The 16,090-nt window shown below is 40.5% G+C and overlaps 1 protein-coding gene across 1 annotated transcript in view; it reads left to right on the top strand.

Moving 5' to 3' along the window:
• ADAMTSL1 (ADAMTS like 1) overlaps positions 1-16,090 on the top strand; it is a gene marked incomplete at its 5' end in the record, with an annotated part of 206,713 nt that overhangs the window by 139,377 nt on the left and 51,246 nt on the right. Inside the window, one exon of the mRNA XM_082497983.1 lies at positions 11,539-11,749. Within this exon, the coding sequence (XP_082354109.1) occupies positions 11,539-11,749 (211 nt within the window). The remainder of the gene's footprint in view (positions 1-11,538; positions 11,750-16,090) is intronic.

The raw sequence follows: 16,090 nt of genomic DNA, 5'->3' as shown, positions 1-16,090 counted from the left end.
AGTGAATTAAGTACCTATAGAAAGAGCCAGACTGATTAAACAGAGTGCTGTATCTGCCAAGTAGGTCTGTCTCATCTGCAGAAGCACAGCAAGCCCTCCTATTTGTGTCCATGAAAATTTCCATCTAGAGTTATGTGATCTCCATTCTTCTGGCCTCTCATCTAACATTGTTAAGCACTGAAGTTCTTGCTGATGGAGTAGAGCTTGTGGTGTGCAGTTACCCATTAGAAATGTGACTAAGCTGACATATTCTACACTGTAACCAGCTGTTGGTAGATCTTAGTCATTCACAGCCTTGGGAAAGACTTGAACCACTCACACAGAGGTGAATAGCAATGCATTTAATTACTACCCAATGGATCCACAGATTTCTGTAGTTATAACTGTATTGGGTGGAGGTTTGGGGGTTAGGCTTTTTTTTTTTTTTTTTAATTATAATAGTTACACTGTTGTGGTTCCTAATCAAAACAAAGGTGTTTGGATACATTAGACAAGTTCATTCCCCTTCCCATGGGGAAGCAAACTGTACTGTCTAAAATCATCATTTTCTCCAAGATTTAAGAAGCCAGATTCTCATTCAGCAAAAGTTAGGGGAGAAGAGTGTTAAGCCACTATTCTGTAGTCTCTGGATTCTGCAAACAAACCTATGTTGATATAACTATTTGGATGGAGATATGAAGTGTTTTAGTACAAGTTTGCCTATAACGTAGTAACTTTTCTGACACCATCACTTTGAATATAATAACTTTTCTTCCATGCATTTTTTTGAGTCAGAATCAGATCACGGTTGATGCTTCCATGAATCTGAATACTTTGCCATAGCTGTTTTGATTATTTATGGCTGTAACACAAGTTTAGAGCCTCCTCACTCTGTGTAAGGAGCTCCTGGGTGTTTGGATCTCTGCATGTTAATGTGAGAAAAAGCATATTTTCTTGCAGAAGAGTGCATGAGTTACTAAATAGATTATCAGTCAAAGTTTCAGAATCTCAGAAAGGAAAATAAAAAGGAAATATTAGATCGGGATGTGCCCTTGGAATAAAATTCTTGCATTGACTTACTAACTATGTTGCAAGAAGAGCATTGAAAGGAACTCAAACTTAAGCAGGCATTGGGAGTTTCCTGAGTTCAGTCACAGTACCATATAGATATATATTCCTAAGTTCAACTGTTCTCCCCTCCCCCTACTAAAAAACTAGAAAAAGAACTTGTATGCCTGCTTTTGAGAGGCAGCCTCTTTGTACCTTCTGCACTGGCGAAATAGTTCAGGAACAGTTCATCCTAATGACAATATTATCCCTGTAATGCTGCCAGCCAGGTCAGCAAGAAGCTCATGTTATCTGCTGGTTTTGTGGCAGTACTGCTAATAAAACTTGGACTTGCTAGAGAATTACTTAAGCCCCCTCACTGTCATCTGAACACCATTTCATTCATCAATCTGCTTTCTTTGCCTATTCAATCCAATGACATCTCCTTTACTTCTTTACTGCACTGATCATTTCAGCAAAGGCACCCTTACATTTTAGGAGAGTCTTGTTACCCTGTGGGACAAAATCACACATTCATGAATATCAGTCTTACAGGTTGTGAAGTCAGGCCTCTTGTATATTCTTTCTGTGCCAATTACATGCATTTTCAACTATTTCATTTTTAAAATGCTTCATTTTAGATGGTATTTCAGACTACAAATAATCAGTTCATTGCACATCTTTCTCACCTGCTGAGCTTTTCTTTCTTTGTCTTTTGGTGCCTGTAAGCTTGTCGATTTCTCCTTCAGGAACAGCTGTTTTTTAACATTTTCCATATGCATGAGGTTAGGGCTAAGAAAAGGTGTTGGCTTATGAGACAGTCCAGTATGGAGAGCACCAGCATGAAAAGAGCTAGGGAGCCTTTGACATAAAGTAGCTCTGTCATGAGCAGCAGGGTGTTAAACTGTGCCTCTCCTTCTTTGCAGGAGCAGCATATGAGAGCGCTTCACAGACTGATGTGCACAGTTTATTTCATAAATTATCAGTTCTTATTTTTTTACATTACTTCGATGTAGGTTTAGGGGTAAGGGGTATTCTGCTTCACTGTAGTTCCCAAATTATGTGTTCCTCCCTACACTCATTCATTTTCTGCCATCTGCCATTACAAGTGCAATTCATGTAATTTCTGTCCTATTCATCAAACTTCCCTGTATTACTTCTTAACCAGCTTTCCACTAATTTACTCTGTTCCTCAACTGTTTCCTATCTTCGTTTTTGAAATAAAGGAACTATTTTCATTGTATATCAACAGAAAATATTGAACAACCTCCTTGTAAGAAGTTGCTGCCTGGAGCATGAGCCCAAATCTAAACTTGAGACAAAAACTGGTACTCATTTGTCTATCAAACCTAATCTAATCTGTGCAGCTGTATCAAAGACAGCCATTGCTACCAATTATCTCAATGCCACAGCTATGATACTCTTGTGAGGTACTTTTTTGTAGCCAGTATGTCTCCTAATCTCTCAAACCAGTTCTCTGCCACACCAGTTCACTTACCTGAAGTTGTCTTTTCGTGTTTCTCTGTGGTTCATGCATTCTGCATCTTCAGTAGTCCCCTGAAAGACCCACCGGACAACCTCCCACTGTTCAAATTGTTGGCAGAAAAACAAACCCTTTTCTCTGACATCCTCTAATAGCTGATGTTCTCCACCATCAACCCAAGGGGTAGCAAACTTTTTTTTACTGTAAGAAACTTTATATATATTGCTTGAAGCATGTCAGAAGATTACTCCAGCAACAAAAATTGCCATTTGTAGAGTTGTTGCATACTCCATTTACCCTCTGTTCTTCTCTAACTTTTGAGTTCCTCCTCTGTTTGGCTGTGTTATATAAATATTGGCTCCCTGCCACATTCAGCTATAATGAGCTGCAATATTCATTGATACAGATAAGTCTACAGAGTGAACGCAGGCCGCTTCTGTCAGCTCCCAGAGCACTGTCATTGAGCCTTTGATCTGCTTGCCTGTGTTGGCTGCATAGGCATCTCTTTAATTGATTCCCTTCACTTGCAAGGAAGATGATTTTTGGAGAAAAGCACCTCACTCACCCTTGAGCACAATCATCCCCTGAGATCTTCCCTGCCTGTTCAGCTCCCGTGTCACATTGGTGGTACTGAACAACAGATTTTGTCAGGCTGGCACTAAACAACAATTAAGCGTGAATTATTTTTTCTGTTGCTGCTGCTGCTAATTTAAAAGTCCTTTGCCTTTTCATTTTTATTTCTTAATTGAGTACGAGCTTTTTCAGTTTAGTTAAAGCTTAGTTAAATCTCAGTTTTCCTCTAAGGTGTGCATATACTGTACATACATTTATAATGTTCTCTTTAACATGAACTAGACCATAGCAGTAGGGAGATCACTTCCTAGAGACTCAGATCCATGTTTAAACACCAAGGTGGAGGTCTTAGCTCTCACACCCCAGCCAGCAGCCAGGACCACACAACCACTCGCTCAATTTCTGCCTCCCCACCTTTGCTTCCCCCAGGGTGGGGAGAAGAGGGAGCAAAGGAGGTGAAAGGGGAAAAAAACAAAACCAAAAACAACTTATGGGTTTAGATAAAGACAGTTTAATGGAACAATAACGGAAAAGGAAAATAACAATAATAATAATCATGGTAAAAAAATACACAAGATAAAGTAATACAACACAAGTAGCTCTCACCAGATGGTGAATTGGTAGCCCAGCCTGACCTGAGCAGTGATTGTGGATTCCTGCCCCCCTGCGGGGGAAGATTTGCCACAAACACAGCTCCAGATCAATAACAGAAATGTATGGGCTCCAAGTAGACTTCTCAGTCTGCAGGGTCCAATGGAGGACACGCAGGTTAAGAGAGGAAAAGAGGAAGCCAGTATTGGCATAGTATGTGATTTACTCAGTCTGTTGCGTGTGAATATACACAGCTGCCACCCAGCCCTTGTGCACTGAGCAATGTCTCTGTGCAGGCAGGTGTCAGATGTTAAGACATTTCCAGACGAACCTCTTTCTACACTGATGAATGTTTATTTTAGAAGTAAGAAGAGTTCTTTTGTATCGCTTTCATATGGCTTAACCACATAAAAATGACAATAATTTCTTTTTTTTAGAACTAGTTTGGGAGGTCTTTGTGTAGAAGGGTGTTTACTTTTCCTGTGCAGTGTTCAATTTTCTTGGCAGTGGTTGAAGGGATTCTGTCATGATTAAATCATATATCTCTAGAAAATATTCTTTACTTATAACACCTAACAGCTTAGAATGCTTTGGTTTTTACCATATATACTGTGAATATAGAGACTGATCCAAAGTTGTTGGCTCCATGGTGCTTTGGCTCAAGACTATACATTTTTCAAGTTCTACCTACATACATCACTTTTTCCAAACTGACTATGGGGGTGCAAGAGTGCTTTATTCTGAAGGCTTGTGGGTCCACTGGGGCAGCAACTCTAATTCTAGCAGATTCTCCTGCCACGAGTAGCTGCTTACTAGCTAGCGCCACTTTCTAGTCTATCTAGGTAGCAGAATTATTACGTGGGCTCCAGTTCTTGTAGCAATGAGAGGGACATTTCAAAACTGAGGCAACAGTGCATTGTTGTCCCTGTTGTTATTCATAACACACTAATGCTTAGAGGTTCCTGTCAAGCTGAGAGTTCCATTGGCAGTAGACAGAGTAAGAGATCATCCCTGCTGTAGAACCACAATCTAAGTAGACAACATGGATGAAGCTCAAGGGGAAAAAAAGTATTGTTATGATTTTGCAAATATGAAGTTGAGACACACGTGGGAGAAGAGTATGATCAAGTCCAGAACTTGAGCCTTCTCATTGGACTCAAAGGGTATATTCACATGCTTACCGGCTAGCCCATGCTTCGGCAGTTCTGGCTTCAGTCACCTCTGGAGTTCAGCGAAGAGCCAAGAACAAGGTCTTGTTCACTTGACCCTTCAGTTCTTCACCTGAACTGCTTGGGCATGATATGACATTGATAATTTTTGTTATGTCACAATAAAGAAGGAAAGTTCATTGCTAATTAAAATTAAATGTATAGAACTGTTTACAAGTTCATGCTCATGTTATATCTTAGAAGGTTTTTTTCTTTTCCTTTTAAACAACTTGATCACAAATGCCCAGGCTATATTCTAGTTGCATGTATGGGCCCTCACAAAACTTGAAACTCATTGAAGTATAACAGGATAAAGTTTAATTTAGGGTTCGCAGACAAGATTTTTGTTAACTATGTCAAGATAATTTCCCTTATTAAAAATAGCATGGTTAAGCTGTTTTTTGAGAGCATCTCTAACATATTGAGGCTTATATTAATGATACAGAACAACTGTGCTGCGATTAAAATCAAGATTTTCACATTATTGGGCCTTTTTTGGCAACTGAAGCTTCACAATTGTTCTCTTTCTTTCTTTCAAAGGAGCTGCAAATGTTCACATTTTAAAACATACTGACCGTGATTAATTGTGGAAACTTCTTGTTTACCTGGAGTTAAGCACATGCATAAGCACTGCATAGTCAAGACTAGTGTATTTAATGAGAATGTTCCAGAAAATTACAGTTTCTCATTGGCCCTTTTGAAATTAAAATTCTAATTCATAAAATTATGAATATTACAGATTACTAGTCTAATTCATAACATGAACTGTTAGATTTCCTAACTGGTGTTTTTCTGTTCTGTGTAAAATGTGTCCATTACTAATTCATTTTGTTAGTTTATAGTTCCTGGAAGAGCAAGAAATTTAGTGCTCTAGTTGGTTGGGCTTTTCATGAATTTATGTCCAGTTTTGAGACCACACCCTTGGCATGCATTAGAAAAGCTAAAGGAAAGCCATTGCCTTGAGTGGTCAGATCAGGTTCACTACTTCATTTGCCTGTCTTCATGTGCATTACATGTCTCCATACACTTCAACAACTCTCTAAAAACTACTAAGGCATCACAACAATCTGCTGGAAACAGGAGGTTATTCATTTGGAAAGTGAAAAGTTTCTGTGATCAGCTGGTATTTTGAATTTGTGGTGATTCTTGAAACAAGCTGGGATGATCCTCTGCTCCCTCTACATTTCCAGTGGAAACTTGTTTTATTTATGTTCATTTAAAAAATCATAGAATCATAGAATGGTTTAGGTTGGAAAGGACCTTGAAGATCATCGAGTTCCAACCCCCCTGCCATAGACAGGGACACCTCCCACTACACCAGGTTGCCCAAGGCCACGTTCGGCCTGGCCTTGAACACCTCCAGGGATGGGGCCTCAACAACCTCTCTGGGCAGCCAATTCCAGTGCCTTACCACCCTCAAAGTGAAAAACTTCTTCCTAATGTTCAATCTGAACCTGCCCTCTTCCAGTTTAAACCCATTCCACCTCATCCTATCACTACATGCCCTAGTAAAAAGTCCTTCCCCAGCTCTCCTGTAGGCCCCCTTTAGGTACTGGAAGGCCGCAATAAGATCTCCTCAGCCCCAACTCTTTCAGCCTCTCCTCATAGGGAAGGTGCTCCAGCCCTTGGATCATCCTCATGGCCCTCCTCTGGACACGCTCCAGCACGTCCATGTCCTTCTTCTGTTGAGGACTCCAGAACTGGATGCAGTACTCCAGGTGGGGTCTCACGAGAGTGGAGTAGAGGGGCAGAATTACCTCCCTTGTCCTGCTGGCCACACTTCTTTTGATGCAGCCCAAGACACAGTTGCCCTTCTGGGCTGCAATTGCACATTGCTGGCTCATATTGAGCTTCTCATCAATCAGCACACCCAGGTCCTTCTCCTCAGGGCTGCTCTCCAGCCATTCCCCGCCGAGCCTGTATTTGTGCTTGGGATTGCCCTGACCCAGATGTAAGACACAAGGTACTTGGCCTTGTTGAACTGCATGAGGTTGGCTTGGGCCCACCTCTCCAGCCTGTCCAGGTCCTTCTGGATGGCATCGCTCCCCTCCAGCGTATCTCCCTCGCCAAACAGCTTGGTATCATTGGCAAACTTGCTGAGGGTATACTCGACCCCACTGTCCATGTCGCCAACAAAGACGTTGAACAGTACAGGCCCCAGTACCGACCCTTGAGCAATACCACTTGTCACTGCTCTCCACTTGGACATCGAGCCGTTGACTGCAGCTCTTTGAGTGTGGCCGTCCAGCCAGTTCTTTATCCACCGAGTGATCCATTTGTCGAATCCATGTCTCTTCAATTTAGAGACCAGGATATCGTGTGGGTCAGTGTCAAATGCTTTGCACAAATCCAAGTAGATGACATCAGTTGGTCTTCCCTTGTCCACTGCCACTGTAACCCCTTCATAGAAGGCCACCACATTGTTCAGGCATGACTTGCCCTTGGTGAAGCCATGCTTGCTGTCACCAATAACCTTCTTGTTTTCTACGTGCCTCAGCAGAGTTTCCAGGGGGGAAATGTGCATATATGTGTATTCTAATACATGTATCACTAATATACACATATCGGTTTCAACACATCCAGCCCTATGAATTGCCTTTTTCCTGTTACATTCCTCTCTGTTAGCCATCTCTAAATGTCTCTGTGGTTTTGTATTAATATAGTTTTCCTTCAATCAGTTCAAAAATTCAGTGTATCGCATGTATTTCAGCCTCTGCAGAAGATGAAAACTGTTTGAATTCTGGTTTTTATGGTTTTAAGAAGTAGAAATATTTTAAAAGTCTAATTTGGTCTTAAATACATAACTGTTACTTAAATATTTAGGAGATGGAGACAGACAGCTGCCAGACAACTGATAGACCTAGAGTTAGGAAAAGTCAGGGGTTTAGGTGCATAGATGTGCCAAAGTCCTGCTGTAAAAAAGGCTAAAAAGACATTGTTTCTCTGCTGCTACATATTAATATAGATTTGGGCACTAGTGTAGGAGAAAGAAGGAGGAATAAAAAGAATGTTTCGGACCAAAATCATGCAATCTTTTCACTGGGCTCTGGGAAGCAATACGGGAAGTACCACACTGATGACTTTCAGCTGGGCTATAAACTAGCAAGTATGCAGATTTTTGCTAAAGTCTGTGCCTTAAGAATGATGGTCAGCTCACAAAAATGCCACTTCCACTTGCACAAGGTTTTCTTAGCTTGATCCTATAACAACCATATTCACCTTTTTAAGTATAGGATTATTTTCTACTCAAATTTTAATTCTGATATTGTCAGAGGCATGCAGGACATGACCGCATTATTCTTTTTCATATGCCATACACATTGGAAGAGTCAGTTCAGTACGGCCAAAACACCCAAAAGAAAAACGAGACAGAAGAATGCACAGATAAGGACTATATGAAATAAGGCAGGAGTTATTTCAGTTAGTATCACATAACACTCTACAGTAAGAGTGAAACTGTTACTACAGAAAAGCAGTATTTTTTTAAAAAAAAAAAAGATTGTTATCCCCAGCCATACAAGTAGTTTAACAACAAAATTGTAACTTTAGTAGGATAATATTAGTTCAAAGTGTTGCATGCACCTTCAGCTGCTGTAAAATAATTCTACAGCCCTATGATTCTATTCTATAAGGTTATCACTGACCTTCTCTGTGTTTTTTAGGACTTTGAAGTTTTGTCAATCATATATATCATTTATGGGTTTAGTTACTTGCACATCCCTACTCCACTTTACCTGTCTCTGCTCTACTCTCTGTTCTTTACTTTGTATCTCTGAAAGTCCATAAAAGTCTCTGGTGGCTATAAAAGTACAAGGGTAAGAGAGAATTTGACCTCATATTTTCTGAGCACCTTTAAGGAATATTCTGTTTGGAGCAGCTGGAAAAAATTGTGAACAAACCGATGTGATGGGTAGGGCAACAGATGCAACCTGCAACAGAAATTTCAAACACTAGAAAAACAAATCCTTTCTCTTTACTGAAACACAGCATTTCTTTCTGGAAGAAGAAAACAGACACCCTCTTCTGCAGAAGCCAAGATCTCCAAAGAGTTTATGTGGCCTGCTAGCCACTGAGATGTGAACTGCCAACAGAAACATTGTGCACTTTTACCAATAACAAACAATGAGTTGCTGGAGGCAACAGCTATTACCAGCACTTGAATAAAAGAAATTCTGGCAACTATCCATGTTTCAAAATAGATTCTGAAATAAGAAAATGCCTTCTTTTCAGCACCTACTCAAATAACTTATTTTAGATTGTGCCAAAACTGAAGGGTAGCTGATATCCACATTAATTCTGACTGACAATTTTGTGGGAAAATCTGGGAAGACTTCTCCCCCAAGATCGTTCGTATGGAGAACATACTCCAGATTAGCTTAACTGGCTGCCAGATGTCACTCCTATTCCACTGCTTAATAGCTCCTGGTACACGTATCGTGCCTTAGTGGCTTTCAGTGTATTATGGCCTGGAAACTGACCATGGCAACTTCCAACTCAGTATGCAAGATGTATTCATTGTTAGAAAGGGTAAAACACCTGTCCTGGTTTCAGCTGGGATCATTAATTTTCTTTCTAGTGGTTGCTATGCTTCAGATTTGGTATGAAAGGAGTGTGGATAAGGCATAGTGTTCTATTTGTTGCCAGGTGATGTTCATATTAGTCAAGGACTTTTTTCAGCTTTGTGTAGAAGCTGAGAGGGAGCATAGACAGAACAAGTCAGCCAACGGAATACTCCATACCACAGATGTCATGCTCGGTATATAAATGGGGGTTGGCAGGTGGGCGGGAATCCACAATTACTGCTCAGGTCAGGCTGGGCTGCCAATTTACCAGCTAGTGAGAGCAACTTGTGTTGTATTACTTTATCTTGTGTATTCTTTTACCATGATTGTTATTATTGTTATTTTCCTTTTCCTTTATTGTTCCATTAAACTGTCTTTATCTCAAGTCACGCGGTTGGGTTTTTTTCCTTCTCTTTCCCCTCCTTTTCTGCCCACCATTCTGGGGGAGTGAGGAGGAGAACTGTGGCTGCATGGTCCTAGATGCCAGCTTGGGTTAAGCCATGACAACACCTTTGCTGGTAGCAGAACCAAAGCTGTTGTCTGAAAGCGAACTACAGTGTCGTTAGTGGTTACAGTGATGCTCAGGACATATCCTGTCCTGTTATAAAATCAGCGAATGTCACCAGCAGATGGAGCACAGAAGGGGAGCAATGTGGCTTTTTGAACCATCAGCATTATCATCTAGGGAGGAAAAAATATTTCTTACCTGGTAGCTGTTTCAATTTTTTATGGGTGTTACTGAGAGAGAGGGAAAAAATGCTCAAAACAACTTTATAAAATACATAGGGAAGTTATAATTGTTCTGTGACTGGAAGATGGCACAATGTTGAATGATTATTTCCGTAATATATTTATTAACATGATGCGTTTTAAATGTGCTGAGCAGTTTGCATTGACTGCTAATCTCAGACAGTCAGAGTGGTTTTTCCTCCGCTTCTTCCACAAATTCTGCTTCATTCTGATGACATGTTTCATAACTTTCCTTCATTGTCTGCCTCTATCCTCTTTGGAGCCTGAGGGTGTCTTTGTTCATAATCAGTCTCTTTAGTTTCTGACGGCTTTGCTTTTTTCAAGGGCAGGTTCTCTGAGCCTTCCTTGTCCTGAATGTTTAATTTACTCCCCCAGCAATCAGTTTCAGTAACAACATGCAGGAAAGAAAGCTATTCTTCAGGATTAGAAAAAGTGGCAGTTTCTGGCTCTCATACTTTCATTTTGGGTGTGGGAATACGTCCAGGTCAGTATAGTGTTTTGTGTAAAGTTGATGGGAAGACCATTTTCTCACATTCTTATTCTGAATATAGGACTTTTTTGTGCGTACATGTCTACATATCTCTGAAGTGCCTTCTAGTAGAGTAGAAGAGTGGAAGACCTAGTATTTTAAGCATTTTTCTATGTATGGCTGACAAAATTAGGGGTTGTATTCAGTACAGCTCAAACAGCAGAAGAATTATTTTAATGTGATGAACATTGAAATTCGGTCACCAACAATCCTGTTGATGCAGGATTTACCTAGCTAGTGCGGAGAAGACCCAGTGACAGGTGTTAACCCAGGGGTGAAGAGGATCTCCCTGCTCTCACATTGCATCTCTCAAGGCCTTACAGCTCTCCACCTCCAGAACAAGGAAAAGTCAGAAACACCGTACCTGGATCTTCTGGAAGAAATTCCTGCTCAGGAATTCACTGAAAAATTCCTTTGATGTACTTTGTTACTATTTTCTTCTTCTTTTTTTTTTTTTTTTGTTAAAAACAGAAAAAAAGCCTAGCTAATTAAATCTATTCAGTCTTGAAATACATTGGCCAGGCTCCTGCACACCAAAAACTTTTAATTTAGGACACAAAACTGAACTGTGCCTATAATATCGCAGGAATCCCAAATAATCGAAGCCCAAGAGCTTTTGACAAGTACTGAAAATGCAGAGGAACAGTAAATATTCTTCTTAGCCTCAATCTGAAGCTAGGAGAAGGGTGACAGTGATCAGAGAAGGCGATATCCCTTTCTTTTACTGCTTCTTCACTCCATCTGTCATTATAAAAAGAGACAGATTAAGGTGACTTTATTCTGTGCTTAAGGTTTTCTCTTCTGACCCCTTCACAGATGGGAGATTGGGAAATGGAGCACCTGCAGTCTTACCTGTGGGGTTGGATTGCAGACACGAGATGTCTTCTGTTCTCATCTACTATCAAGAGAGACTAATGAGACCGTGATTTTGGCAGATGAGTTGTGCTATAAACCTAAGCCATCCCTCGTGCAAGCCTGTAATCGCTTTGACTGCCCACCCTCCTGGTATCCTACAGAATGGCAAGAGGTAAGAATATATGTGTAATCTCATTTTAGGACTGCTAAAAGGAGTCATTACATACATTATCAGTGCACCATTTTTACTTTAGCCCATCAAAAGGATTCATTAATCATTTCAACATTTATTAAAAAATAGGAAAAGTGTGCCTTTTTGCTCTTTAAGAAACTGCATCAGCGTTTTCAGAGGTAAATAATGACTATAGCTACTTCTATGGCAAAGCTACTGGAAACTCTTAATAGCTGCCTACAAATTGCAGACAAAAATATCTGGAATGTGATGCTCAGCTGCACTGAGTGGATTTGGGTTAGCAATGCCAAGGTTTCTAGGAATACAAAGCTATAAGGTTCAAGGAAGATAGAATCTCTAAAGCATGTTGAATATTCTACATATTCTCAAATAATAATTTAGTATAGGACAAGAAACATTCCTCATCCTTCAGAGTCACAAATGAGTGTTATGCACTTCCCTATGGGAGATGGATGTCTTATTACACTAATGCTGAAAATTGCTGTCTACGCAATGGATTTGTACAAGGCTTTCCATCTTTGGAAAGCAACCTGAAATGAGTTTATTTGCTGCCATCTGGTTGCAAATGAAAACACTTGTGCAATTCAAAAGATTTAAAGATCCTTCTGTTGGATGTAATGCTGCACAGGAAGAAAGGATCTTCCCCTGTTGTCTAGAGTAAAGGAAAAATTTGGTGTGTGATGGAGGTGCAAGCAGAAGGCCTGTTTAAATCTTCACTTCTGCTGCATGCAAGGATTCGTTCCATCCTATCAGAAAGCTATGAGCACTTGGCATGGTGCTTACATATGCCTACACAGTCTCCATCTATAAAATCTGCTCTTTACTTAACAGACTTGGTAAGTCTGTGAAGCTGCACTTCACAGGAGAATTCTGGGTTTGGGCAGCCATCCCAGTAAAAAAAAAAAATATGCCAGCCTAATGTTCTGTCAAAGCTAGATAACTAGCCTATGGCATTAGTCCTGTGTTTAAAATAAATCAGTGATACTTCATGCTTTAATTTGTCCACTGATATTCACATGTACGTATTTGCTTAGTTGTACTTTTGAATATTTCTAGGCTATAGTCTATAGCTATATTTGCAATATATAAAAGCTGTATTTGTAAATAGCAAATAGTATTCTACTAGCACATAATGTATTAAAGCCAAGGATTTCAAAGTTAGGATATGCTAGAAGGAATGCCTGTGCTCGTTAAAAATCCTATAATTGGCCACAGTCCTTACAGAAAGCAATTTTCTGTAAGTTTATTTGAACAATCAGAAGAGACATACATTCCAGCATGCTGAAAAATTAACTCTGCTAACAATGATTATTAGCTATAGGCCACCATAGAATGGTACCAAAATAGTTTCTGCTAGAGCAATTTCCAAACAGATTTTTTCCAAGATTTGAACATCTTCCTCAACAGTGTAAACATGCGTGTTTTTTGCCTGTGTAAAGTAATGTTTTAGCCATTTTTGTGTCTGCTCAGGGGCTCTCACATATGCTGTCTTTTTGAAAGGTGTAGCAGATCTTAGGGAGGAGGGATCTCAATTAAATTTAAAGGCTTTAATAAGCATATTAATCAGAAATTAAATCAAACTGCTTGTTTCACACCTTTTGTGTTACCTGCTGTCTTCTCTGGGCTGGGTGGAGAGAGGGAAACTGTGCTGCAATTCATTGCTGCAGCCTAATGAAGGTCATATTATAGCTCTTCTGCATATACTTCCACAGGCTTTGCAGGCTGTCCAGCTGTGTACGTAGCTCCTCACTACATGGGCACTGAATATTTCCTGTGCTTACCTTTCACTAGGAGAAAACAGGACAAAAAATGTACTTTTCTACCTAGTCTTCTGTTTAGATGAGTCTAGAGCAATAAAAAAAATGGTTAATCCATCAAAATTAATTTCATTTCTCTCATTTTTTAAAGACATCTGTCTTCCCTCTTTGCACCACCAACCTCTGTACAGTTATTTCCACCCTGTACGAAAGCCAGGCCTCACAGGTCAGTCTCACGCAGGTTTCCCATGGATGACCTCCATGTGAAAACCTGCACCATCAGGCCAGTGTGTTGCAGTTATGGTTTATTACAGCTATTGGCTCCTGGAATGTGTGAGAAAAAAGACCATTTGGACAGGATGTAAGTGGCTGAAACTTCTGGAGGTGAGCTACAGCCATGCAGCAGAGCTGCCATGGAGCCTTCCAGCAGAAGAAATCCTGCAGGAGGATACCTTTCCTTGCATTTAGGGACCCACAAACGCCTCCCCTCTCCCCAAATTGGGGGAACGGGGTTCCCCACATACGGAGAGATGGAGGGTCCTGCGGGAAGGTGCCTTCCTCACCATAAGGAAGGTCCTTTAAAGCTTCACCAACACTAAAGGGTAACATCTGTTCTCCACACAGCCTGGTTTGAAGCCATTTCTTTGGTCTCATCTGTGGAGTTTGTCATGCTCTTCAGAGCACTCTCTCACAAGTTTCAAGCAAATAAACAAACAAAATATTTAAACTGCAATGAGCAATGTTTTCCTTTCTAAGGCCTTTTATGCTTGTTAAGGAAGAGTTGTCTGAATTAAATGCCATTAGAAGCCCCAGTGTTCCTGGCAGATAAACACACTATAATTATCAGTGTTGGAACATTCCAAGTGATTTTTTAAATATCTCTTTACAGATTCAAGACTATTTTTAAATAATTCTGCTTCTTAACTAAATCCATTAGGATGTTTATCTTGTTTTCAGTAGTGTGGTTCTGGAGGAAAGTGGCTATGAGCTTTCATTTTTACAACGTCCTGTAAATATCTACTCTACAGACCTCAAATAGGAGATATCCATTAGTAAATCTTTATCCTCTGTTTTATTACTGAATAAGCACCAGTCTCAGTCGCAGGATTCTTTTTAGCTGCTTGGTGCTATCGTTGCTCTGAAGAACCATGCCTTGACAACAGAGTCAGCATGGGAAAACTGGTAACATTTTCAGATCTTTTGCTAGCTATTTTTCTCCATATTGTAAAGAGTCCTTTCTAGACTTTCAAGTATCAGGCCTTAGAAAGCAGCTGAAAGACCTGTTGAGAGAAAAATGTTTACTCCCTTGGCAGGTGCTTTATCTTCCTGTAGAGTCATAGCAGAGAATCCATTTTTGATAGTAAGCCCAAAACTTGTGCGGCAGTAGTACCACCACCTGGAGCAGAGGGCAGTGTAAAATCAAACCACCTGGGAGAGCTGAGGGGTAGGACAACCCTTTCCTCAACTGTCCCTATAAGCAGGAATGACTGCAAAATGGCATCCCTTTCAAACATTCAGCTACTGCCCCAAACCAGTAACAATTACAATGCTGAGTGACAGTTGCCTAGCCCTTTATTTTTAACTAATAAATGCCTGTTTTTCCACAAATTTGAGAAAATACCAGCTTCCCTGCCTCCCAAACAATGGAAATTGTGGATTTGCCTGAGTCCTGTGCATTGTATGCATATGCGTAGATGCTCATAAGCATGTGCTGAGGCAGAGCGAAGGCCTGCTTTCCCTCTATGCTTTCAACGGTGATCATCAATTCTTTGTGTTAATTATCATTTACAGATTGCTGTATGAGCACAACAGATACCAAAGCAGTGACTGCTGTGAGAAAGGCCAAGGCCACAGTTCCACCAGCAGTTTAGAATGACATATGCCAGCACTTCTGTCAAAGGAGACAATAGCTGCTGTGGGGATCTCTTTCTTGCCCTTATAGCACCCACTTCCTTATATGTCCAGAAGTGTTGTGCAGTCATGCAATAGTCCTGGTTAAAGCTAGCCAGAAATATAGGTAGCTTTAGCCTAGATTAATTTTCCACTCTGGATCACTATGCAGCCATATGCTCCAAATGCTCATGCCAGCATATGGGGGAAAGCAGCACAAAACCAGGAATGACTGGCTGTCAGAACTGGGTATACACTGGGTATAAATATATTGGGTAAGGGTATATGTATATACGTTGTCTTCTTTGGTGTCAGCCTCGCCTTGTGTTTGCTTAAGCTAATTGTTGCCCTAAGCATAATCAGGCAGCAATGTGGGGAGATGCCACTCTGGAAGTTGGTACCCTGGCAATATCCCAGATCCCCTGTAAAGGAATGTCAGGGGATATTGGGCTTGGCTCTGTTCAGAAGTTGCGGGGAGCAGGAATATCAGGAGACATAGTTCAAACAGCCACACTTTACCTCTTTGTGTGGGTAAGGTGAAACCACCCTGTGATAAAGTGCCTTTCTCTGTCATAATGGTGCAGTGAGATCTTTCTGAACAGCAGAAATAGCATGTTATTCAGATGGGATATGTCTGAATGAGGATCCTCAAAAAACTACTGTTTCATATTGA

This window comes from Vanellus vanellus (genome assembly GCF_965231255.1).
Source record: "Vanellus vanellus genome assembly, chromosome: Z".
Classification (NCBI taxonomy): domain Eukaryota; kingdom Metazoa; phylum Chordata; class Aves; order Charadriiformes; family Charadriidae; genus Vanellus; species Vanellus vanellus.
The sequence above is the reverse complement of the archived record's forward strand: the minus strand, read 5'-3'. Positions and strand labels throughout refer to the sequence as shown.